This window comes from Budorcas taxicolor, chromosome 19, assembly GCF_023091745.1.
Source record: "Budorcas taxicolor isolate Tak-1 chromosome 19, Takin1.1, whole genome shotgun sequence".
NCBI classification, from domain to species: domain Eukaryota; kingdom Metazoa; phylum Chordata; class Mammalia; order Artiodactyla; family Bovidae; genus Budorcas; species Budorcas taxicolor.
Genome location: NC_068928.1, coordinates 22,285,611 through 22,310,797, shown reverse-complemented (window position 1 = coordinate 22,310,797; position 25,187 = coordinate 22,285,611). Strand labels below are relative to the sequence as shown.

At 51.3% G+C, this 25,187-nt stretch overlaps 1 protein-coding gene across 5 annotated transcripts in view; it reads right to left on the bottom strand.

The window, feature by feature from the left end:
• RPH3AL (rabphilin 3A like (without C2 domains)) overlaps positions 1-25,187 on the bottom strand; it is a 137,529-nt gene that overhangs the window by 48,962 nt on the left and 63,380 nt on the right. For 4 of the 5 annotated variants that reach the window (XM_052657275.1, XM_052657274.1, XM_052657273.1 and 1 more), the window contains exon 5: positions 3,939-4,025. The exons of the other annotated variant lie outside the window; for it this stretch is intronic. In XM_052657275.1, coding sequence (XP_052513235.1) covers positions 3,939-4,025 — 87 coding nt within the window. The remainder of the gene's footprint in view (positions 1-3,938; positions 4,026-25,187) is intronic. 5 annotated transcript variants of the gene reach the window in all.

Sequence of the window (25,187 nt, the reverse complement as noted above, 5' to 3'; positions counted from 1 at the left end):
TCTTCCCAAAGGTCTACAAGGACCAATACGATCTGGGACCCCAGCCACAACTCTGAGCTCCTCTCCCAACTCTGACTCTACGCCAGTCCCAGTTCTCCTAGCTGCTTCTCAAACCTACCAAGGACACACCTGCCTCAGGGCCTTTGCACTTGTAGTACACTCTGCTTGGAATGCTTTCCGTCCACACAACCACAGAGTGCATTTCAGACCTCGGCTCAAAAGTCCATTTTATCAGTAAGCCCTTCCTCAACTCCTGCATATAACAGCAGCTACTCCCAACGCCCCCTTCCCCTGAGTACATTTTCATCATCTGTGACGTGGCAGAATTTACTCTATTGCACGTGTGGTCTCCATCTTTTTTGCCTGGCACACAGAAGATGCTCAGTAAATACGCACTGAGTACCCAGCTGAATAAATGCATGAGACTGTAAACTCCTCCAGAGCAGAGGGGCCGAAGCTGATACCGCTGCATCACTGAGGTGCACACAACAGGTAGCGGTGCCAACTGGACGCCCCAGGGACATGCAACCAGCATTCAACTCACTCCAGAAAAAATACTTACAACTGCAGACAAAGATGACAGAAGGGAAAAGTCAAATGGAAAAGAAGATAAGAGTGCTGGGGCCGAGTGGCAAGAGAGCTTCCAGCAAAAAATGCAAGTTCTTCCATTAGGATGTGTGTGTGTGTTGTTTTTTTTTTTTCCTGTAGGATAGAACTCCACATTTTTATCACAGATTCAGAACCAGCTCTGTGTGGCACTGAAAATGACATTTCAAATGATTTTTCTATTTAGCTATCTCTTTGTTGTGATTAGATATTTTTCTGTGGAAAAAAAGCATTAGGAAACCAATTACTCTGTCACTGCCCCACCCTAAAAGGAGGCAGGAAAATGCATCTGGATCTGGTGCGCACAGGCACCCAGACTCAGACACGCAGACTTTCAGGGCCCATCCACACCTCCTAAACCTAGTCTGCCTGGTCACGCGGAGGGGGAATACAGCATCCTTGATCTTGCTCCATTTTATCGGCCTCTAGAAATTCAAGGGCAAACTGATAGCATAGTGCATAGCCTCATATTCTTTGCCGTAGGAAAGATAAGAAAATTCATCCTAAGCTATTTTGGACCTTTCTGGGCGTTGGAGTGCTCTGGAGATTAGGACAGGCTGGTGGTGGACACTGTCCATGGTAGCTCAGGACTATTAATGAGTTGAGGGGCACTCGCGATGGGGCTGGACGGGGGCAGCTGCTCCCACACCAAGCCCTCCACTAAATTATTACATTTGCTGAATTCGTCTTATCTTTCACTCCTCCTCCCTTCCCTTGACAATTCTTTCATCTCTGTCCTCCCACACCTCAGTTGTGTCTTTTCATCCTGCTCAGGTGTCTCCCACAAGATACTGTTTTAGGAAATTTTCCTATCTTGTGAATGCCTTCATCTTTAAAAAAATTTTTTTATTGGAGTATAGTTGCTTTACAATGTTGTTTTAGTTTCTACTGCACGGCAAAATGAATCAGCTATACATATATACACATATATCCCCTCTTTAGGGGGGACGGCTGCATCTTAAAAGGGACCCCTTGAAGACCAGAAAGACCTCAAATTCAAAGGGGGATTTTCCAGCTGGGTGAGAGAGGAGGGCCTCTAATATTGACAGAGTACCTATTCTAGGCTGGACATTCCAGATACTTGGTGTACTGTTAATGGTGTTCCCGAATTCTCACAGTATCTCCAATGAAATAGGTATTATCGCCTCCATTTCAACAGGAGAAATCAAGGACTTCCAGGCAATAGAGTGTAGAAAGTTAGTTCACATCTAGAGGCCGTGCCTGCTGTCTTCCCTATTTCAAAGATGCGGCCAGTGATATATGAAGATTCCAACAAAGAAGCTCAGTCAGTTCAGTCGCTCAGTCATGTCCAACTCAACTGTGCTCAAAAACAAGATCTGCATCTTGATGGATCAGAAACTCCCAATATTTACGATTTTGAGGGGCTAAAGGCACAGCCTGCTGGGCTCAGGGTCCAGAGGCAGGTGGAAGCAGCTGGAAGACTCATTCTTCAGGGGTATGGGGACTGAAAGCGTCCCGTGGGAGGTGGGGGACCAGAGCTAGAGTTCCTGAGAATGGAGGCTGGTCATTCTCCACTTGGAGGCTGCAAGAAGCAGCGGTGCCGCTCCGCCCCTCTCCTAAGAGTAATGCTGACCTACAGATGTGAACACTGATATAGGCTGGAAGAAGTACACACATAGCCAGGGCCTGGCCAGACTGCTTATGGTTTTGATGTTGGACTTCAGGGATAATCCCATTATTACTGCAGACACACAGCTCATCACTAACCCAAGAGAGCTGGCCCTGCACTGAGGGACCTAGGACCTAGGTGGAGGCAACTCGAAATCATTTGGCAAGGAGAGCTGGGTGGAGGTGATGAGCAGGGGGAGAAAGAGAGAGAAACTGACTCCCACTCAAGATGAGTGGACAAACCTCAATTCTAAAACACTCTATCATGAGAAAGCCAGCCAGCAAAGAGTTAGTGAGCTAAAAGCCTGCTCTGAAGAATTTACCAACAACTATCTCAGAAAAGATAAAGAGAGGACTTCCCTAGTGGTTCAGTGGTTAAGAGTCTGCGCTTCCACTGCAGGGGGCATGAGTTCAATCCCTGGTCGGGGAACTAAGATCCGGCATGCTGCAAGGTGTGACCAAAAATTAAAAACAGAAAGATAAAGAAATAAATGAGAAAGCACAGTTGGGAACTAGGGAGGATGCATGGAGGGGCTCAGAAAAGTATCTGGCAGGGTTTCCAGGACACTCAGATGGCAGGGCAGCAAGATTCAAGGATGTCACGGCTGAGGACTTTCTGTAACTAAAGACATTTTACGGATCCTCGGATGAAAGGCGCATATTAATCACCGAGCAGAGAAGTAAAAATGTAAATCCACATTGGGATAGCCTGGAGCATTCTCCCTCCACCTGACTCCTCTTGTTCCTGAAATTTCCGACCCGTGACCTTCCCCAGGAGCAGCCTGACAATGTCCTCCACTGTTCCGGCCCCACTTTCGATCCTGGTGTAGGGAGGAAAGTCCTGGGTGTGGGGGTTAGGAGATGTAGGTTCGACCCTACCCATCTGTTTTCACCTCAGAGTCCTCACTGAGCCTTGATTTCTTCCCTTAAAATGGGATCAGAACTAGAATGATGGAAACTTAAACTTCTGGGGGCAGCGTCGTCACAAGACCACGGTGTTAGACCCACTAACTAGCTCAGTGACCACAAGATACTTAACCTCCTGCACCCGCATTTCCCCATCAATAAAAGGGGATGATAATAGCACTTGTCTGTGGGGTTATATGGGGGCTTCCCAGGTAGTGCTGGGAACCTGCCTGCAAATGCAAGAGACGCGGGTTCGATCCCTGGGTTGGGAAGATCCCTTGGAGGAGGGCGTGGCAACCCACTCCAGTATTCTTGCCTGGAGAATCCCATGGACGAGGATCCTGGCGGGCTACAGCCCACAGGATCACAAAGAGTCAGACACGACTGAGGCAACTGAGCACACACATGGCGTTGTGTAGGGATGAAATGAATTCCTACATGTAAGAACTTCACGTGGTGCCAGGCCCAGAGTAAACCTTCAACTGGAGCAGCCATTTCTGCTACGATGAATACAGCCCCCCACAAAACGTCACCTGCACCTACACTCAGTGTGAGGGGCTCCCTGAGGAAACCAAGGACCCCAGGCAGAGCAGAACTTGGGCCCACTGTGGCCTCTATGCGCCAAGCCAGCAGACTGCCCCTTCCCACTCTCACCCCTGGCTGCCCTGGGTAGGCCACCCTCCTTGACCTCCTGCGAAGCCCCTCTAAGCAACCAGCCATGAACCTCCCCCAATGCCATTGTCCCCTGCCCTGACCTGGCCGGTCCCTCCCCCGCCCCACTGCCCCGGGTACCCTACCTCTCTCTGCTCACTGCAGATCTTACACAACCAGAGGGGCCGTTTCTGGCCGGGAGAGGCCTCGATCCCGCATTTGGTGCAGACTTTCTACAAGAGAGAGGACACAGGAAGGTAAATACTCAGTCCCTTCCTCCCCAGCCGAGGGGCTGGGAAAACTATAACCCAGGAGCCCTTGTCGTCTTCCGAGGGGACGGTTTTGGCTTCAGGCCCCAAGGGGAGACAACCCGAAGGACACATCATCTGAACCCAGCAGCTGGCTGTGGGGCACCAAGGATGTATACCCATCCTTGGATGGCCGCGATAGAAATTCACCCCCAACAAGCACATCCTGTTGGGATCACATCAAAGAAATAAGCTTGCTGAGAGTCACAGCTGCATCACGTTCAACACCAAGGAACTGGAAACAACCCAAACGCCCAGTACCAGAGGCGGAGCAAACACAACCAAGTAGGATACGGCCTTCACAGGCAGACTGCGTCGCCCCCTGGAAGTGTGGGCAGGAATGATGTTATTCAACAAAGAGAACATATACATGGCTATAACCACGCAGAAAACTCACCTGTGTGCCTGACAAGGTGAGGCGATGATGTAGTGAGAAATACCAGTGCCCGCTTAGGCACTTCCCTGATGCCAAGGCCCTTCATTTAACCATCCCAGCCACCCCAGTATACATAAGAAGTGGGCCCATCTTGCAGGGAGTAGTTTGAGAAAGTCCTCCCGTTCACACAGCAAGTAACAGACTCAGGTCTGTCTCTCAAGCTGTTATATAACAGCCTCCGGACACATAAGTAGCCAGAACCTAGTTTCTGCGGCGTTTTTCCTTCTACAGAATTGCTTAAGCTCATCACTTCTAAATACGTATTTTGCTTCCTCCAAATGCACAGCCACAAGCAGCAGTGGGAAAAGCCAGATGAAATGCACCAGGAGGCAGAGGGGGGCTTGGTGGGGGCTGAGACCTCGTCCCGGCTAACCCGGCAGAGTCTGATTAGGGGACAGTGTGTCCTCCTTACAAAACAGTCACACCAGCTAATCAATCAGTCTTTCTGCCGCCTGGAAGCTGCCCGGTCCCTGCAGGGTGGGGAGCTCTCTCCCTCCCCCTCCCCCTAAGGGAAGGCTGGATCCCTGGCTTGGCCTTTTCTGCAGGCTGCCAACTGAGCAAGGAGCACACCTCTCTGCCGAGAGGGAAATGTCACCAGCTTGGCTTTCCTGAGCATGTTGTCACCGCCTGATGGGGGAGCTGAGCTTCAGGAGGTGGGGAGCCAGTTTGTGGCAGGAGGGAAGCTATGATACATCATTGGGGGGGGGGCATGTCTGTACTGGCCTCCATTCGATGCTCAGGTACAAGAGACATCACTTTTCTTTGATTTCTCCAAATACACTGTAACTTGCTCCAAGCTCAGCTCCCTCCGGGTTGGCAGGACAGTCCACCCCAGTCTGATTGGGCCTGGCTCTCACGAAGATCTCAGGCTTGGGGTCTTGGCAGTGCAGTGTGTCTGGGAAGGGTCCCCTGGGTGCTATGGGGCCCAGCCACCCCTGTGCCAGGCCTGGGCTGGGATCTGTGCCAGGCTGGGGCTCAGCCTCTCTGGGAGCCCACAGACTGTCCGCCTGGAGCTCCAAGTCATCAGCCCTGACCTGGTTTGGAGATCTCCCTCCCCGCCTAGAGCCACCTCTTGTTGCCCTTCCCAAAGTTCACCCCAACCCTTCTACCTTGAGGACAGGGCCCCCCATAAGCCCATAAGCTGGGCCTCAGGAAACACACATGGGCCCCTCCTCCCCGGGGTAAAGAGAGGAACAAGGTACTGAAGCCACTTGGCTGTTTTTCTTGCGCATTCCCATGACTCTGTGTAGATGAGGGAGTGTGAGCCGGCCACCACATCAACTCCGTGCAAAGGGAACACAGCACAGTCATGTCAAGGACAGCCAGGCCTGGGGGAAGCCGCTAGCTTCCCTGCCGAGTGGGCTTCCACTGAGAGGAATTGCCCTGGGTGAGTGAGTGCCGGCTTCTAGGGGTTGATCGTCTCATGCTTCCTGCAGCTGGAAACTGCGTCTGAGCCTTAGACAAACCAAATCTACCTTCTGGGCCTAACTCAGAAGCTCTACGTGTTCCTTTTGCAAAGGTGCATCCCAGCCTAGCACATGCTCAGGGAAAGGGGGGTGGCTCAGGGGGTGGCCACAAGACACAGGCTCTGGGGCAGCAGAGCACACAGTCTGCCATTTAGAGGCAAGCTTAGACTTGTCACTCACCTTCTCTGGGCTTTGTTTCCTTGTCTTGAAAATGGTGGTAACCAGCAGGTACATGCCACCGCTGGGAGGATCAAGGGAGCTGACTCACGAAAGTGCTCATCAGCACAGCACACGTAAGAAGCCAGGCAGTAACCAGAGTCCTACATGGCCGTCTCAGTAAAGGATACCACACCCATCAATCATGTCGGCCCAAACCCAGAGTCATCCTTGATCCCCACTCTCCCTCATGCCCGCCTGAATAATCCATCTCCAAGAGCTCTAAATCTCGCTCAAACTGCCCGCCCTCCTCCACCCCCCTCCCCAGCCACACCTACCTCCTTGTGGCCTCAGCTCACACCCCTCTCCCCCTGCTCCACCACTTGGGCCTCTACTCTCAAGCCCCAGCCATGCTGACCTGACTTCAGGCCCTGGTCCTCTATCTGCTTTTCCTGCACCGAACCTTGGTACACGCTGCTTCCTCCATCTGGGATGTACTTGGTCATACTCTCTCCTTATCAGCCTACTCATCCTTCAGACCTCGGCAAAAGCACAGCTCCTTCAAGGAAGCCTTGTCTGACTTCTTACCCAGCTGGAGCTTTCCTACCAGGCTCTTGCCTCTTCTCCTCCACCGAGATCTTATCCTCATCCTCGTGGCTATGTAACTACAGTCACTTCCCCTACCAGGCTGTGAGCTCCTGGAGGACAGAGGCCAAGCCTGTGTCTCTTCATCTCCCTGGTTCCAGTAGCAGCATCATGAATTGTTGTAGAATAAATGAAGGAGCAAAAAAGAGCTACTAAAAAAAAATCTAATGAATGTATTTATTTGGCTGTGCTGGGTTTTAGTTTTGGCATGTGGGATTTTGTTCTCTGACTAGGAATTGAACCCGGGCCCCTGCACAGGGAGTACAGAGTCTTAGCCACTGGACCACCAGGGGGAGTCCCCCAAGAAGAGCTACTTTTAATATTACACCTGGGAAGGCAAGAGGGGGTCCCTCCTGGAATGTGCTGACCAGCTTGGGGGAAGAGACGCACAGAGACAGGAAATACTCACTTGGCAGCTGGGGGCAAGGAATGCCTGGTCCATACTGAGTGATGCTGACTGGTGGGGGAATGGGAGACCAGACCAGGAAGAGCCTCCTTCAGGGTGGAGTGTTGGGGTGGGGGGAGGGGTTGGGACTGCTGCTGCTTGGCCTCACTCTAAGTGTAGAGCATGAAGCCAGGCTTGCCCACAGAGGAAATGACATCATTGGTCCTTTACTAAGAGTAGGGGCAGGAATGTATGCCCTGCCCTCCTTGTGACCACTCCCCCTCCCCGGGGATATCCTGCAGGTCACCTGTGAGTGCAGACTGGGTCCAAGGTCTATGGAGCGTCCTCCTCAGCATCCCCATAATCCAGGCTACTTCGGTTACCCCAAGACTCCCTGGAACCCTGCCCTCCATCCAACATCATCACCTTCATCTTCCCACACTGCCGGCCAGAGTCAAAGGTGTGACAAGGTCAGGGAGACCACAGAGCTCGGGCACCTCACTTCTAGGCCGGCCTTCTTGTCCTCACTGGGAGCCCCTGACTCATTCCACGCAGAGCCCCCATTCTTCATGGCGGGTCCCCACATTAGAAGTGAAAGTGAAAGTCACTCAGTTGTGTCCGACTCTTTGTGACCCCATGAGCTACACGGTCCACAGAATTCTCCAGGCCAGAATACTGGAGTGGGTAGCCTTTCCCTTCTCCAGGGGATCTTCCCAACCCAGGGATCGAACCCAGGTCTCATGGGTTGCAGGCAGATTCTTTACCAGCTGAGCCACAAGGGAAGCCCAGAATACTGGAGTGGGTAGCCTATCCCTTCTCCAGGGGATCTTTCCGACCCAGGAATTGAATCGGGGATCTCCTGAACTGGAGGTGGATTCTTTACCAACTGAGCTATCAGGGAAGCCCAAGGCAGGGTCCCCAAGCTGCCACCAACTAGAAGGGAACAGGTGCCTCATTTTGCATGGCAGGAACAGAGATGCGGACGTAGAGAACAGACCTGCGGACCCAGCGGGGGAAGGAGAGGTGGGATGAGTTGAAAGAGCAGCGTCCAAACACATATATTGTCGCATTGTTGTTAAGTCCCTAAGTTGTGTCCACCTCTTTTGTGACTGCCAGGCTCCTCTGTCCATATATAAAATAGGCAGCTAATGGGAAGCTGCTGTATAACACAGGAAGCTCTACCCAGTACTCTGTGACAACCTAGAGGGGTTGGATGGGGTGAGAGACTGGTTCAAGAGGGAGGAGACACATGTAAAAATAAATTAATTAATTAAAAAAAAAAAGAAGGGAGCGGGCACGGTGCCTGCGTGTAGGAGGGAATGAAAAGGTTTGCACCCTTCCAAGAGCACTTGGTACCCAGCAGCCTGAAGGCTTCACCACGACATCAACATCCATCACAGACAGAGCGGTGTTCCTGACGCTCAGCCAACCAGAGAAAGATGAAATTGTGCGCAAATGTTCCATACAAGGAGGCTGGAAAAATGCACACTGTGCAGAAATGAATAACGAAGGTGGTCAATTTGAAACTATTTGGTGCTTCAGTTCAATAAGCATTGACTCAACAACTGGATGGAAGGCGATGTTCTAGGAACGAGGCGGATGAACGAGGCACGGCCCTTTGTCCCCACGGAGGGTCCCGTCGAGCAGAGGACTGAAAAAATGAGCCAAACTCATCTGGGAAAGGACTTGCCCAAGAGTTTCAGCCAACGGAAGCTTGTCATCGAGACGGTCTCTCCCTAGGAACCGGGCAGCAATGATGTTCCCAGAGTGGTCGCTCCCCCATCCCCACCGCCCCCCTGAGGAAAGCCCGGGAAAGAAATGGCTACATCCAGACAACCATCACAGCACAGGCAGGAACGACAAGAAGTCAGCTCACGCGTGTGCACTTCATGTTACCCACTGTGTCCCCAAAGCTAGAATTTGAATTTTCAACAGCAAGAAAAATCCGATTGCCTTTTGGAGAAAGGTACTCTGCAATAAAAATGATGATATAAATGAAAGAAGTGCAAATGGTCACGATGGAACCGTGTATTTACTGACACTGAACAACATTCACAATAAATGAAGGTTTGAAAGCAAGTTATAAACAGAAAGTCTAGTGTGTGTCTCGCCCATATAAATGTATATGTGTTTGTAGCCATCTAGAAGTCAATACCCGCACAGAAAAATACCTGGAAGGAATAGGCCAAAATGTACATTGAATTGTGCTACATCAAAATCTATTTTGAATGGGTAAGCAGAATTCCTATTTAAAGGAAGCTTATACTAAAAGTTTCCTGAAATCACTTGCCTCAACTTCAGTTTTTGACCAGATCTGGATTTTTGTGGGTCAGGATGGATTAAAGAAGCTGAAATCATGTGCACAACTGCCTCCAACACCCAGACCTCGCAGCTGGTGCCAATGGGTCAGCGACCCCTCTGATCACAGCCTCAGCCCTGCTCAACTCCGAGACATCGGTCAGGCTTCGAGGTATATCTCCAGTCCTGGAGGGCTGGGAGTGCAGGGGCTACATGTAGCCTCCTTGCTGCAGACAGACTTGGTATCTGAAACCCGGGGCCTGTTGCCAAATGATTTAACTAGATACTGATGTATTGGGTTGGCCAAAAAGTTTGTTTGGGTTTTTCTGTAAGATGTTATAGACAAGTCTGAATGAACCTTTTGGCCAACCCAATACATCTGATAAATACGTATATACTTTATTGAGCCTGGTTGCTACACCAAGCATCAAGGTAGGTGTTTTATGTAGAATCTCATTTCATTTTCACAACCACCCTAGGAAGTGGGTGTCATTGTCCCTGTTTTATAAACTCGGGATCTGAGGCTTAAGGCTAAGTAACTTGACCACAGGAAACTGGGATGTGAATCCCATGCTGTTTGAGCCCTAGGTCTCAGCCCAGACAAGACTTATCCAAGCCTTCCTTCCTCCCTGGCAGCTCAAATGGAGGCAAGGCTGGTTCCCTGGGCCCTAGCCCCTTCTCCAGAACTCCAGATTCGGTCAAGCCTCAAGTGGGAGAGGGCATAGCACCAGGCCCCTCCTCTGGTCACTGGGACACAGCCTGGGGGCCAGTGGGGCAGAGGGCAGGCTGACCCAAACCCTGACCGCTACAAATACTGAGTCACTAGAGCCCTAAGATGCACAGTCCTAAGAATGCCAGCCACTTGCTGCTTGGCCTGAGACAGAAGCCAGGAGGCTATCAGAAGAGTTTCAGAAGGAAGACAAGTCTCTGCTTTCCACCCCAGTCCTGTGCCAGGGATAAGCAGCCGTCCTGCATCCCGGCTGCAGGTGGCAGGTGCCCTAACCCACGCAGGGCCAGGCCTCCTCCCTGTGCTGCCTCCTCTGAGTGGGCCCTCCCCAGCTCACCACCAGATGAGCCACTGATGCTACTTGGGGACCACCTGCTAATCCCAACCCTGGGTAGCCCCAGCCGCCAGCCACCCCTCCCAGCTAAAGGCAGGACTGCAGAATTCAGGACTTGCTTCCAAAATACCGCCTTCCGCCCGCCTGCCACTTGCTGCAGTCAGCACCGCATCCTGAGTGGAGAGGTTTTAAAAGGAGATGGAAGGAGCTCAAGATGAACACTCATGAGCACAGACTAAGAAATCACACCTAAGATGTGCTTTTAGATCATCTCTATGCTTGTGCCCCACTGTGTGTCTGATGGGGGCTGGGGTGCCTCAGGCATGATGAAACTGCCAGGAAATGGGGGGACCACTGCCTCTCCACCCCCACCTGCCCCCATTAATTCTTCCTGGTCCTGGCTGTCCTCAGCATCGCCTCTCAAAACGGAGACTCCATGCTTGATTCTTGTCTCTTTTCCAGGCAAACGTGAGAAGCAAGGACTTGAGCTGTCTCGATGGGCCCCAGCGTGCACCCCAGGCACGCAGGGTGGGTGACAGGAGGGCAAGCAGAGGCAGCCCTGGCTGCAAAGAGTTTGGGCAAAGGAGTGGAGACAGTTATTCACTCTGAAACTGAGAGGGAGGTTTTAAAAACCAGAAGATCTAATAACATATGATCAAAGGGAGACCGTACGAGACATGGGTCTCGAGGAATTCACTCCTTCCTTCAGCAGGCATCCTGCAGGACACATGGGCACACAGCTCCTTCCGGGGAAGAGACACACAAAGGCTGGCCTGCATGAGCAGAGCAGCTCTGAGTCCTGCCGGGACTGAAGCCGGCTGATGCAGGCACACAGAGTGGAAATGAATTACACACAACACGTGGAAAGGACGAAGGGCTGGAGGGGACGGCCAGGGATGGTTCCCAGAGCTGGCCTGTCTCAGGCAGGGGTCAATGTAGACCCCCCAGGCTGGGGTGCGCCCCTCCCTGCATGTTTCCAAGAGCGTCCTGCTCACTTTTTTCAAACATAAAATGCTTTGAAATTTCAAACAGCATTTAAAAAGGTAGAAGGTTTCCACATAAAGAGAGCCTGGGTTTTGAAAGGCTTAACGAAGGTGCTCCAAAGACCCTGGTCAGGCGGCCGGGTGGGGACTCCACACTTGTCCCTCTCTACCTCTAAGGGGATCTTGGGTCTCACGGGGTCTTCTGTGGGGACAGGTGGCAGCACTGACTCTCCCCAGGGGTGTGTGAGGATGGAAATCAGTGTGCGTTAGACATAGAAAACAAACTTCAGGTTACCAAAGAGGAAGGGGGTGGGGAGAGATACGTTAGGAGTCAGGGATTAACAGATACACACTGCTGTATATAAAATAGATAGGGACCTCCCTGGTGGTCCCTAAGACTCCTTGCTCCCAAGGCAGGGGGCCTGGGTTCAATCTGTGGTAGGGGAACTAAGATCTCATATGCTGCAACTAAGACCTGGAACAGCCAAATAAATAAATAAAATAAAAATAAATAGATGACAAGGACCTACTGTGTAGCACAGGGAACTATATTCAATATCTTATAACAACCTATAATCGAAAAGAATCTGAAAAAGAATAAGGATATATATGCATGTATAACAGAATTACTTTGCTGTACACCTGAAACATTGCAAATTGACAATACTTCAATTAAAAAAAAAAGAAAAGGAATCAGTGAACGGTTCTATCAGGAGTTCTCAGACACAACCCTCATAAAATCTCCCGGGCTTGGTGTGCACCCCAGGGCCCCGTTCCTGGGCCAACCTGCTGAAGGAGGAAGCTCTAGGGTGGATGAAGCCCACTGTATCCAGAGGGCTCCCTGACCCACACCGAGCTTTCCTTAAGCTCAAGCACTAGGCTCCTTGCCCCTGGTTAGCTCCTTCCAGCCCTAAAGAAAGCCCTTGCTCCTGGAACTGACTCAGGCCCCCACTGAGCTCTTCGAGTGCTCCAGCCTCTCAGCCACAGGACCGCATGGCTCCATCCGAATCCCTGGACCCATGGTCTCCCAGGACCACTGCATCACACTGGCGGCCTGCAGCTCTCCGACCCATGCTGGCGGGGAGGGACCCAGCGCAGAGGAGGGCCCAGGTGGTGGAGGAAGCGGGCTCATGTCCCGTTGCTCCCCACTGCGTGGTTACTTAGAGTTACGACTCATAATAACGATAATAGTCGCCGTTTATTGAACACTTACTCTACGCCTGGCACCCGGCTCAGCGCTCAACACCCATTACCATTATCACATTTAATCTTGTTTATGTTCACAACAGCCCTGTGAGGGGGGTTTTATGATCTGGATGTCTTAGATGATGAATCGGAGGCCCAGAACTCTTGGGTGGCTTGGCCAAGTTCATGTCACCAGGAGGTGGCAGGGCCGGGATGGGGACCCAGGTCCATAATCATAAAAGCAGGAGCTTATATAATGTGGACTGCGTGCTGGGCACAGAGGGAGTGCTTCGTACGGACAAGTCTCTCAATAGTGACGGCCCAGGTAAGCTGTCCAGGGTCACACAAGGGGAGTTAGTAGAAGGCTGGGCTGGGATCTTACTCCCGCTCACTGACAGAGAAGAAGTGGATGGAGTTCTCCTATGGACAGCAGTGGTCTGAAGACACATGGCTGAGACAGACCCTGGCCATCCTGGGAACACAAACTCACTGCATTAAAGACCCCAGACACAGCCAGCTCCAGCCTCCCCCAGCCCGACCCTGGTTGCATAATCAACCACAGTTTTCCTGAAGCTTTGGGCTGGGGCCTCCCACAGACAATCGCTCACCCAGAGGCGTGTCTGCCGCCTGGTAGCCACCTGGCCCAGGCTCTGTTACGGGGGCCGCAGCCAAGGGAGAGGCCTGATCATTTCGGTTTTCCGCCCTCATACCCAGTGTCCTGAAAATGCCCCGTTCCTCTCGCAGCCCCCCAGCTAAGCGCCTCTGGGGCAAAGATGCACCTTGGAGGGAGGGCCGGGCAGGGAGCCCCTGGCCAGATGTGCCAAGTAGATCCTAGCTCCCAAATTCCGTAGCCCTAGGACCTGTGACCAGCCAATGGGAGGCGTCTCCAAAGACGCTGAAGTCTCAGCCCTGCTTTTGGAATGCTTGTTATATCCACGAGAAGGCAGGCAGGGGCCTCCAGTGAACCTTCACCATCCCTCCCTCTAGAATTCGGTGGGCAGCCACTTTAGCTGCAGGTTGAGTCAATGACGTCAAGAGCATTCACCAAATACTCCCTGAAGTCCTGCTCCTGGACTAGGTGGAGAACACGGTGAGGCTCACAGGCTGGAGGCAGAGACACAAGGATGGACGCACACGTATGCGAGAGCCTTCCTCCCTGGCCCCTGCCTAACTCTCCAGCCTTACCAAGCCCACCACACCAGCCCACAATGCCTCACTGCCTGCTCCTGACACTCTAGGTACTTCCTTGCCGCTATGCTTTCACCCAGGCTCTGCCTCATGGCTAGCGAACTCCTATGCATCCTTCAGGAACAACTCAAACGTCTCCTCCTCCACTACTGCTACCTTGATTTTTCCCCAGGGGAAGTACAAGTTGCTCTCTCCTGTGCACTCCTAACATGGGTTGGCATTTCTAGAGGAGCGTCATACTGAAAATTGTCTCTTCCATGACTGTGCCCCCTTTAGAAATAGGACATTGTTGTTCATGCTTAAATCCCCAAGTTTAGCAGCCACCTGGCTTGCAGCTGGCTAGGAAGGGAAGGAGGGTCTGACTGACAAGCACGTGCTGTGGGACTGAGATTCTGCAGACATCTGGGGGCTGATATCGGCTTTTAAGGAGGTGAGGGACATGATCAGATCTGAGTTTCAGAAAAAGGGCCTTGGCTGAAAATACAGATTCAGTCACTCATGGTCAATTTGTCCTCCATATTCTCAGCAGAGGCTCCTTTTCCAGAACATTCCCAGATGCCTATGGGACTTCCTATCCTAGCTGGGTTTGGAAGGTGAGGAAAAGGAAGGACTCTGGCTTATCCAAGGCTGCCAGTTGGCCAACAGGATGGATGGTGATGTCAGCAGAGTGCGGACGAGCGGCTGCCACAATATTTAGCTTTGGACTCATTGATACTTGCAGTGCGAGGGGACTCCTTGGAAGAGCTGTCTGGCCCCAGTTGACACCCAAGACCAGAGCTTGGGAGGAAGGCAGGGGACAGAGATGAGGGCGGGACAGCACGTGGTGTTGGCTGAAGCTGGGGCACTCGAGGGAAGTGAGAGGCCGTGCAGACCAGTGATCTTTCAATGTTAATCCGAGTGTGTCTACTCTTGGTTTCGCCATCCCTGGGACAGGTGTTTCAGGAGAGCTGAAGCTTGGCCTGACCCCTGAGGTCACTCGGAAACCCGGATTGCTGCTTGGCACACTGTGTGCTCAATAAATGTTTTTTTAGGCTAAAGGAGACGTGAATGTTTGAGTTCTGAGGGAGCTAGAAGAGGGGGAGAGCATAAGAAGGAGGAAGGGTCTTCGTGGGGGCCAGGACCCGGGGAGCAAGAGGGGCCCCAGGGCAGAACCACAGGGCCAGGCCGGATCCAGACGGCCAGCCAGACAACACACTTGAGTTGCTGGGCCAAAGAGAACAGGGTAGGGGGTGGGGAAGTCTCAAGGAGGCTGGAGAGGGCCAGTCCAGGGACCACCAGAAGCCAAGTTAGCAGAGATGCCCCAAGCTAAAGTCAGGAGGTTCCCTGGCTTTGCACCAGCCCTGCGTGGACATTCAGCCCCTCGGCAACTCCACCTGTCCCAGGGGTCAGCACCTTTCCTCTGGCTCTCCGGAATCATCATGACTCTCAAAAAGTTAGGTTACAGACTTCCCTGGCAGTCCAGTGGTTAGGACAACACCATCAGGGGGTGTGGGTTCAATTCCTGGTCAGAGACCTAGGATCCCTCATGCCAAAAAACCAAAACGTAAAACAGAAGCAGTATTGTAACAAATTCAATGAAGACTTTAAAAATGGTTCACATTGAAAAAAAAAATCTTTATCAAAAGATGGCTTTATGTGAAAACACCCTCTCCCTTCTCTGTGCACCTCCAGGGCCTGGGACACATTAAATATCTTCGAAGCCAGTCTTTGGAACTGTCATTGGAACTGCCTGTCATTGGAACTGAGATATATATATATTCGAAAAATAGAGCAGCCTCAACAAACACCCTAGGGCTTCTTAACATTCCAGGAGCAACAGCACTAATGATCAATTAAGGACCCTGGTGATGCACAGGAGCAGAGCTCCAGGGAGCGCGGCGACAGGTCTGGGCCAGGTAGAGTTACATCTGATCCTCAGGTCTTGGAACTCCCAGCCTGGGTGGGTTGCTTATGCTGCTGAAGTTGGCAGCTTGTGCTCAGGGAATGAATGGACTGAGGGCCCTGGATACCACATGGAGGTGGTTAGACTTTATTCTAAAGGTACTAGGGAGCCACCGAAGACTTCAGCAGGAGGGGAAAAAAAACCCACACTTGAGCAAGACCAAGAAGGAGCTAGAAAACAGATGAGACTCCACTGTAGGCGGTCAGGAAACGGGGTGGGGAGGCCCCGCAATGGCACCCTGGTGCTCAGGCCTCACGCCCTGCGGGGGCACCCAGGCTACACTCCTGTCTGCACCTGGAAACTCAGCCAGGCAGATGTGGCTCTTGGGCAGAACTACACACTCTGAAAGGCTTGGCAGGTCACGACCCTTCTCAGCCTCAGTTCCTCCATCTGCAACCTGGGGGAGTCATTCCTCCTATGGAAGGCAGGATGACAAGGGTGAGGAAAGGGTTTGGAAGAAAGAGAGCTTAAAAGCCTCTCTGACAAAGGCCTGGCTCTTTCCAGGTTTGGATGCCCAGCCTAAAGGGCACCCTGGGTGAGGAGCCAGCTCCCCAGTGCCCCGCCATCCGCAGGAGCCGTGACCTGGTGTCCCCGTGGGGAAACAGGAGGACAGGCTAAATCCACCTCCAGTTAAGGTCAGTGAACAGCAAACAGCTGTGCAGGAAGCGACGCAGCAGGAAGAAACAGGGGCAATTTAAGAGCGATGAAGAATCACTGGCCCCGTGAAGGGTGGCAGCTTGTGGGGCACAGCCGGCGAGGTGAGGGCCACGTGGGCGGCACCGGCCACAGCTCGGACTGGAAATGTCATTATCTGTTATTTACCGCAACAGAGGACGGGAGGCTGCACCAGATTACTGTTCCTGGTAACAGCCGCTAAACAGATTTCCCAGCACGGCTTCCTGCTGCCGGTGCACTCTTGACGGACAATATATTGACCAGACCCAGCGAGAAGAGCCACTGAGGGAGGCGGCAAGGGGTGTTGGGGGGTGCCGGACAGAGGTCTCAGGGGGGAAGCCTGGCCAGTGTCCCCAACCCTAACCCAAGCCTACAGAGACTCTGCCCACTCAGTGAGGGGCTGGCCTCACCCAAGCCACTTTAGGACTCAACAACCTCAAACATCTCACATGTGTCTAGCTGCTGCTCAGCCATCTCAGGGTGTCCAGCGGGGGACCTGGGATACCACACTCGACCGTGAATGGTGAGCCTCAGTGTTGGGGTTGCCATCCCTGCCCCAGTATTGGGGGCACTTAGCCAATGGCCTTCACAGCCCATGGGCAAGCACCAGACAGCACCTTCTCTCTCTCTCTTAGTTCTCTGACCAAGGCTCGAACCCATACCCCGGCACTGGGAGTGCAGAGTCTTAACCACTGGACGCCAGGGAAGTCCCTGGCTCTCTCTACTTCCTAAACGGCATGTGGGCAAAGTTCTAAAGCAAGAGGGAGGAGGAACTGTGAGGCTCTGGCTGTGCCAACAGGAGCACGGTATCCCCCTGAGCCTCAGTTTCTCCATCTGGAAAATGGGTATAACCACTGCCATTTTTTGCCTATGGACCTTCAGCGGGTTGTGAGGGGCTTATGGCATCATCAGAGGCAGAGCGAGCTCTCAAGAGCACATCCCCACCCCCACCCCGGCTTCCTCCTCCTGAGAGGACACAGGCTCCATCACAGCCTGAGCCAAAGTGAATTGGGAAGCCAACCCACCAGGGCTTTAAAATAACAACAAATCGAGCTGTGTTCTGGAGAGAGATGAGCTTCCAAATCACAGTTGCAGCTGCTGCTGCTGCTCCTTGATCTGGTGGGGGGGAGGGGCGGAAATCCCAGGGGAGCAGGTTTGGGGGTAGTGGCCCTGCAAGGACTGGGATGACCTGAGCTTCCTGGGAGGACACTGGTGGTTAGCACCGGAGACCCTTGCCTCTAATCCCTCCAACTACTTCCTTTCACAGGGAGCACAAGAGGCGAGAGGCACAGAGCAGGAAGGGATTTTGACCCAAGGTCACAGTGGGAGCCCAGAGCTGAGCTCTCCTGCACTCCTAACTTCCGGGCCACTCACTAGGGCGAGGGTGCTGCAGGCAGGTATGAGTTTAGGTGACACTGCGTCCCCCAACCCCACCAGCTATGTTTGTCCTCTGATGTACACAGGGACCCATGCCCTCAGTGGACCTCAGACACGGGTGGGATATTGTGTCTGGGGGGAGTGCTGAGCAAAGGGAGACAGCTGAAGCCAAAATGCAGAGGCTGCGGCCCTGGGAGAGATGCAGATGAGTGGAGAAGCCAGGTCTAACAGGATGAGGGCGTGTCTGCAGCAAGAGAAGGTGGGCCCAGGCCCAGGGTCCCCACCCAGTCCTGCCCCCTGAAGTGTGTGAAGAGCCTGAAAAAGCAGCAGCTACAGGAAAAGGGCAAAAACTCCCTAACATTACCCAGCCAAGAATGGAATTAGATTTCCATGCATAGACCTGGAGAGGAGGTTTTTGATATGTTATTAAGTTAAAAAAGATGAAAAAAGAGAATTAAAGAGTAAGGAGTATATTATGGTCCCATTAACAAACATGTATGTACATATACCTGTGTACATTTGCCTGCATGTGGAGAGAGATACAGAAGGACAAATGTGCAAGCTGCTAAGGTCAGAGGTAAGGCAGGGGTTAATATTTTACATGCTCTGTATTAATGGACAGAGGAGCCTGGTAGGCTGCAGTCCATGGGGTCACGACTGAGCGACTTCACTTTCACTTTTCACTTTCATGCATTGGAGAAGGAAATGGCAACCCACTCCAGTATTCTTGCCTGGAGAATCCCAGGGATGGGGGAGCCCGGTGGGCTGCCATCTATGGGGTCGCACAGAGTCGGACACGACTGAAGCGACTTAGCAGCAGCAGCATGCTCTGTATTATTCAATTTTTATAATTACTGTGCAATTACTCGGTGCCAGCCACTGTTTCTAAGAGCTTACCATGTATTTCACTCAATTCAATCCATACCACGTTATGACATAGGTGAGAAAACTAAGGCAGAGAGGTGAGGTGGCTTGCCCAAGCCAGGAGGAGAACCCAGGCATCCCGAATCCAAGGCTCTTAATCTTTATGCAATAGTATAAATTACTTTTCAAAATTCCAGAAAAAGGAAGCCAATAAGGAAATAAATGAAATGCCATCTCACTAAGTCCTTCAATACTTTGGAACCCAAGCAACTGACCCTGGATCCTCCCACCTGGCAAACTCAACAGGTAATGAACGGGTGTGGGGAAGAGGTGAGGAAGGAAGCCACACCCCTTTTCACTTCTGTGTGGTCCAGTGCCCAGGGTGGGGGCTAATGGACCAGGTCAGGGTGGCCACGTTTTTTGTAAAGGGCCAGAAAGTACAGGATCGTGACCTGTTAGGGCCTGGCCCAGAGTGAACTCTCAGTCACTGGCAGTTTTTGTTATTTCTAACCCTTGGCTGTCTTTTTTCCCCCTTATTTACTTATTTGGCTGTGTTGGGTCTTAGTTGCAGGATCGTGCGCTGTGGCATAGAACAAGATTCTCTAGCTGAGGCGTGTAGGCTCGGTAGTTCTAATGTGCATGTTTAGTTGCTCTGCGGCATGTGGGATCTTAGTTCCCCAACCAGGGATCGAACCTGCATCCCCTGCATGGCGAGGCAGATTTTTAACCACTGGACCGCCAGGGAAGTCCTTCTTAACTGTCCGCTGAGTCCTCATCTTAGTCGTTCCTGCCTGAATTCAGGGCTTTATTATTGCTAATTGGATAATTCCACATCTGACAGGCTCTTTCCAACCCACGACAAATCCACCTCTGGACATAAGCTCCCCAGAGACCTACCCAGCGGCTGTCACCTCCTGCTTAGCGGCATTTGATGCTCTGCGGCCAAAAGCCTGGCACACGGGGCCCCTTGGTGACTGTCACTTCATTCTCTCCCTCCCTCAGGCTGCATCTCGCCATCACCCCCTCCTTTGTCCTCCCTTCCCCACAACCACCAGGTCTGCCAAACGCCAACCAGTCCCTGTACTTCCTCCTGAAATGTCCCCCGCCCCCAGGACCTGGGTAGCCACCCTCCAGGCTCAGCTCAAAGTGAGCTCCACTTTGCAACCCCCTGTACCTCTCAGGTGCCAGCACCCCCCACAGCCCTCCACTCTGGGATCCCCCTCCCCCACAATATCTGTGTCTACGGCACTTGTCATGCCTAGTTGCGTTATCTGCCATCAGTGGTGAGCTCCTGAGGGCCTGGCTAGAAGGTGCGCTAAATGAGCAGAGTCCCGGCTGGTCTCTCTCCAGGACACTCTGGGTCTTGCCACCAAGAGCTCAGCCTGGCCTTCAGCAACTCCCCCACTGCTCAGCTAAAGAAAGCTGAGTGCCGAAGAATTGATGCTTTTGAACTGTGGTGTTAGAGAAGACTCTTGAGTGTCCCTTGGACTGCAAGGATGTCCAACCAGTCCATCCTAAAGGAAATCAGTCCTGAATATTCACTGGAAGGACTGATTCTGAAACTGAAACTCCAATACTTTGGCCACCTAATGCGAAGAACTGACTCACTGGAAAAGACCCTGATGCTGGGAAAGTTTGAAGGTTGGTGGAGAAGGGGAGTACAGAGGATGAGATGGTTGGATGGCATCACCAACTCAATGGACATGAGTTTGAGTAAGCTCTGGGAGTTGATGGACAAGGAGGCCTGGCGTGCTGCGGTCCATGGGGTCACACAGAGTCAGACATGACTGAACGACTGAACTGAACTGAACCACTGCCTTTGTCCTGATGACCCTGAGCTGAAAGTCTGCATCAAACCCAGCTGACCTTTGATATTTGGGCTGATATTCGAATGGGCTCTGAGCTGCACCAAGTGGCAGAGAAGAAGCTACGTTTGGGGATGAAAGGCCAGGGCATGGGCTCCAGAGCAGGGGAAAAGAAGTGTGCCCTGATGGAGACGTTCTGTTCGTCAGACTCCTGGGTGAGCAGATGTTCCATGATGCCATGTGCTGTCTGGTCCAAGCCTCCGATCCCCACGACGGCAGCCAAGTCAATTCGTGCCAAGCAGCCAGAGCGGGCCCTCGGGGCAGACGAATTAAGTGACTTTTTCCGGGAATTTAGGAACCATCAGTGGCTTGAAAAATCCATCATTGTAATGAGGCACAAACACACGTCTCCTAACATCTGAGTCAGGTCAGGGAGGGGAAGGGGCATGGTGGGGCCAATTTGGAGGCAGCTCAGATGAAATGGCTCAAGGCTTCTGCCTTTGGGGCCTCACCTGAGGGACAGAGGCGCTGAGGGCAGGAGACAGAGCAGGGGACAGGGGGCTTGGATGACTTCCACTGCACCCCCACACAGGAGGGCGGCCCTGGGGGAAAACGGCCCCTCCCAACCCTCATGCCCTGTTGGTGCAACTGTAAAATGACGCCCCCGCCAGTTGAAAACAGTCTGACGGGTCCTCAGAAAATTAAACAAAATTATCCCACGATCCAGCAATTCCACTGATGGATATATACCCATAAGAATTGAAAGTAGAGTCTCAAAGAGATATTTGCATACCCATATTCACAGGAGGGCAGGAGGAGAAGGGAAGAGATGGTTGGATGGCATCACTGACTCAATGGACATGAGTTGGAGCAAACAGTGGCAGACAGTGAAGGACAGGGAAGCCTGGTGCATGGCAGTCTGTGGGGTCGCAAAGAGTTGGACACGACCAAGCAACTGAACAACAGCAACAACAAATTCACAGGAGCACCAACCATTCATGAGAGCTAAAATGTGGAAGCAACCTAAGCGTCCACTGACAGATGAATGGGTCAGCCAAATGTGCTACAAATACAATATTAATATTTAACCTGAAAAAGGATGTTACAATATTATTATTTAACCTTAAAAAACTAAGACCGTGGCATCTGGTCCCATCACTTTATGGCAAATGGATGGAGAAACAGTGGAAACAATGGCTAACTTTATTTTGGGGGGCTCCCAAATCACTGCAGATGGTGACTGCAGCCATGAAATTAAAAGACGCTTACTCCTTGGAAGGAAAGTTACGACCAACCTAGACAGCATATTAAAAAGCAGAGACATTACTTTGTCAACAAAGGTCTGCCTAGTCAAGGCTATGGTTTTTCCAGTAGTCATGTATGGATGTGAGAGTTGGACTACAAAGAAAGCTGAGTGCAGAAGATTTGATGCTTTTGAACTGTGGTGTTGGAGAAGACTCTTGAGAGTCCCTTGTATAGCAAGGAGATCCAACCAGTCCATCCTAAAGGAAATCTGTCCTGAATATTCATTGGAAGGACAGATGTTGAAGCTGAAACTCCAATACTTCAGCCATCTAATGCGAAGAGTTGACTCATTTGAAAAGACCCTGATGCTGGGAAAGATTGAAGGCAGGAGAAGGGGACGACAGAGGATGAGATGATTAGATGGCATCACCAACTCAATGGACATGAGTTTGGGTGAACTCTGGGAGTTGGTGATGGACAGGGAGGCCTGGTGTGCTGCGGTTCATGGGGTCACAAAGAGTCAGACGCGACTGAACTGAACTGGACTGAAAAAGGAAGTTCTCATATGTGCTACCAAGTGGACAGACCCTGGCGACATTGTGCTAAGTGACAGGAGCCAGTCACAGAAAGACAAACACTGCCCGATTCGTTTATATGAGGTATCTAGAATTGTCAAGCACACAGAACAGAAAGAATTGGGATGCCAGGGGCTGGGGTGGGTGGGAATGGGGAGTTATCACTTAATGGGTATAGAGTTTCAGTTTTGCAAGATGAGAAAGTTCTGGAGATGATGGTGGTGATGGTTACACAACAATGTGAATGTACTTGATGTTCCTGAACTGTACATTTAAAAATGATTAAAATGGTAAATTTTAACATTTGTTTGTCTTAACACAAATTAAAAAATAAATAATTTTTAAGGACTCCTCTGGTGGTCCAGTGGCTAAGACTCTGCGTTCCCAGTGCAGGGGGCCTGGATTTGATCCCTGCTTAGACAGCTAGGTCCCATGTGCCACAACGAAAGATCCCACGTGCTGCTACTAAGACCTCATGCAGTCAAATAAATATTTTAAAAAACAACCACAAATACATTTCCCCAGGCTATAGCTGCCATCAACAGTGATTCCTCTGGTGGACCTGGGCAAAACCAACTGAAAACTTTCCGTAAAGGATTCAGCATTCGAGATGTCACTAAGAACATCCATGATTCATGGGAAGAGGTCAGAGTTTCAACATGAACAGGAGTTTGGAATAAGTTGATTCCAGTCCTCATGGGTGACTCTGAGGGGTTCAAGACTTCAGTGCAGATGTGGTGGAAAGAGCAAGAGAACCAGAAGTGGAGCCTGAAGATGGGCCTGAATTGCTGAAGTCTCATGATAAAACTTGAACAGGTAAGGAGTTGTTTCTTACAGCTGAGCAAAGAAAGTGGTTTCTTGAGATGGAATCTACTCCAGTGAAGATGCTGTAAATACTACTGAAATCACAACAAAGGATTTAGGTTATAACATAAACTTAGTTGATGAAGCAGTGGCAGGGTTTGAAAGGACTGACTCCAATTTTAGAAGTTCTATGATGGGTAAAATACTATCAAACAGCATTCCATGCTACAGAGCAAGTGTTCATGAAAGGAAGAATCGATCATTGTGGCAAAATTCACTGTTGTCTTATGTCAGGGAATTGTCGCAGTTGCCCCATAGTTCAGCAACCACCACCCTGATCACAGTCAGCATGGGGAGGGCAAGGGGAGCAAGACTGAGGCAAGAAGCCACCAGCAAAAAGATTACCATTGGATGAAAGGCTCAGGTGATGGTCAGCCTTTTTCAGAAATAAAGCGTTTTAAAATTAAAGAGAAAGGGTGAGTCGCTCAGTCACGCCTGACTCTTTGCGACCCCATGGACTGTAGCCCACCAGGCTCTCCTGTCATGGGATTCTCCAGGCAAGAATACTGGAGTGGGTAGCCATTCCCTTCTCCAGGGGATCTTCTGCATTGCGGGTGGATTCTTCACCATCTAAGCCACCTGGGAAGCTCTGAAATTAAGGCATGTACCTTTTTTTTTTTTTTTAAGACATAATGCTATTGCATACATTTAGACTACATAGCAGACTAATAACAGACACATAATACACCACAGTGGGCACTTCCCGGGCGGTCCAGTAGCTAAGACTGTCCTCCCAGTGCAGGGGGCTCAGGTTCAAGCCCTGGTCAGGGAATTAGATCCCACATACCACAACTAAAGATTCTACATGCTGCAGCAAAGATTGAAGATCCCACATGCCGCGACTAAGACCCAGTGCAGCCAAGTAAATAAATATTAAAAATAATAGACCCCAGTAAAGTGTAAAGATGACTTTTATACGAACTACGACACCAACAAATTTGTTGCTTTACGGCAATATTTGCTTTACTGCAGTGGTCTGGAACCAAACCCACAGCATCTCTGAAGTATGCCTGTACAGACTTTTTTGTATATATATTAAACTTGATACAACCACATGCTAAATTCACCAACATCAACCTTTTGTATTTAGAGTCTTTCAGATTTTCTAGTTATATGATCATGCTTTCGTGATAACGACAGTCCTAGCTATTCTCCAGTCCGTACATCACACATTTCTTTTTCGTGCGTGATTGCCCCGCTTTGGCTTCCAGCACAATGTTGAACAGAAGTGGTGATAAATATACACAGAACTTGTCTTATTCCTGACTTTATGAGAAAGGTTTTTAATATTTAACTATCGAGTATGATGTTTCTTCTCCTCCTGTGTTCTGCTTCTCCTAGGAAGGGAAAATGTGACATGTGAAGTCTTCCATCTGAAAGAATGGAGCGGCAGCATGGCAGAATGACTCACCCCAGGGACCCAGCTCCCCACTACCTGGCCAGGGGGCCCAAGCAGGCCACACCACTGAACCGAGCCCCTGTTCTCCATCTGCGACTGGAACAGCCTCACCTTCCCTGCTTCCCTACAGCTGTGTCTTAAGGACCAAAAAGGATGACTTCTGTGAAAGAGCTTTATAAACTCCAAAGGACATCGCGTGGTCAGACAGTGGTCTCCGTGGCCACTGTTTGCCAGAGTGAGGATGGTCTGAGGGAGGGTGCTGGAGACTCTTAAGCTGAGGCTGGAGGGCTGTGGTGCAGGGGAGGGCGTGGGGAGCAAGACGAGCAGAGAGGAGGCAGTCACTGAAGGTCCTTCACCACTGCCCTAAGCCAGGCCTGGGGCTGTGACCTCAGAGCAGGGGGTTTCCAACTCAAGGAGGATCAGAACCCCCAGGAGTGCTGCTTGTTAAACACACTGGCTCCACGGGCAGCATTCCTATTCACTTGGTGCTGTGGACCAAGTGCTTGTGTCCCCTCAAAATTCGTGTATTGGGGGCTTC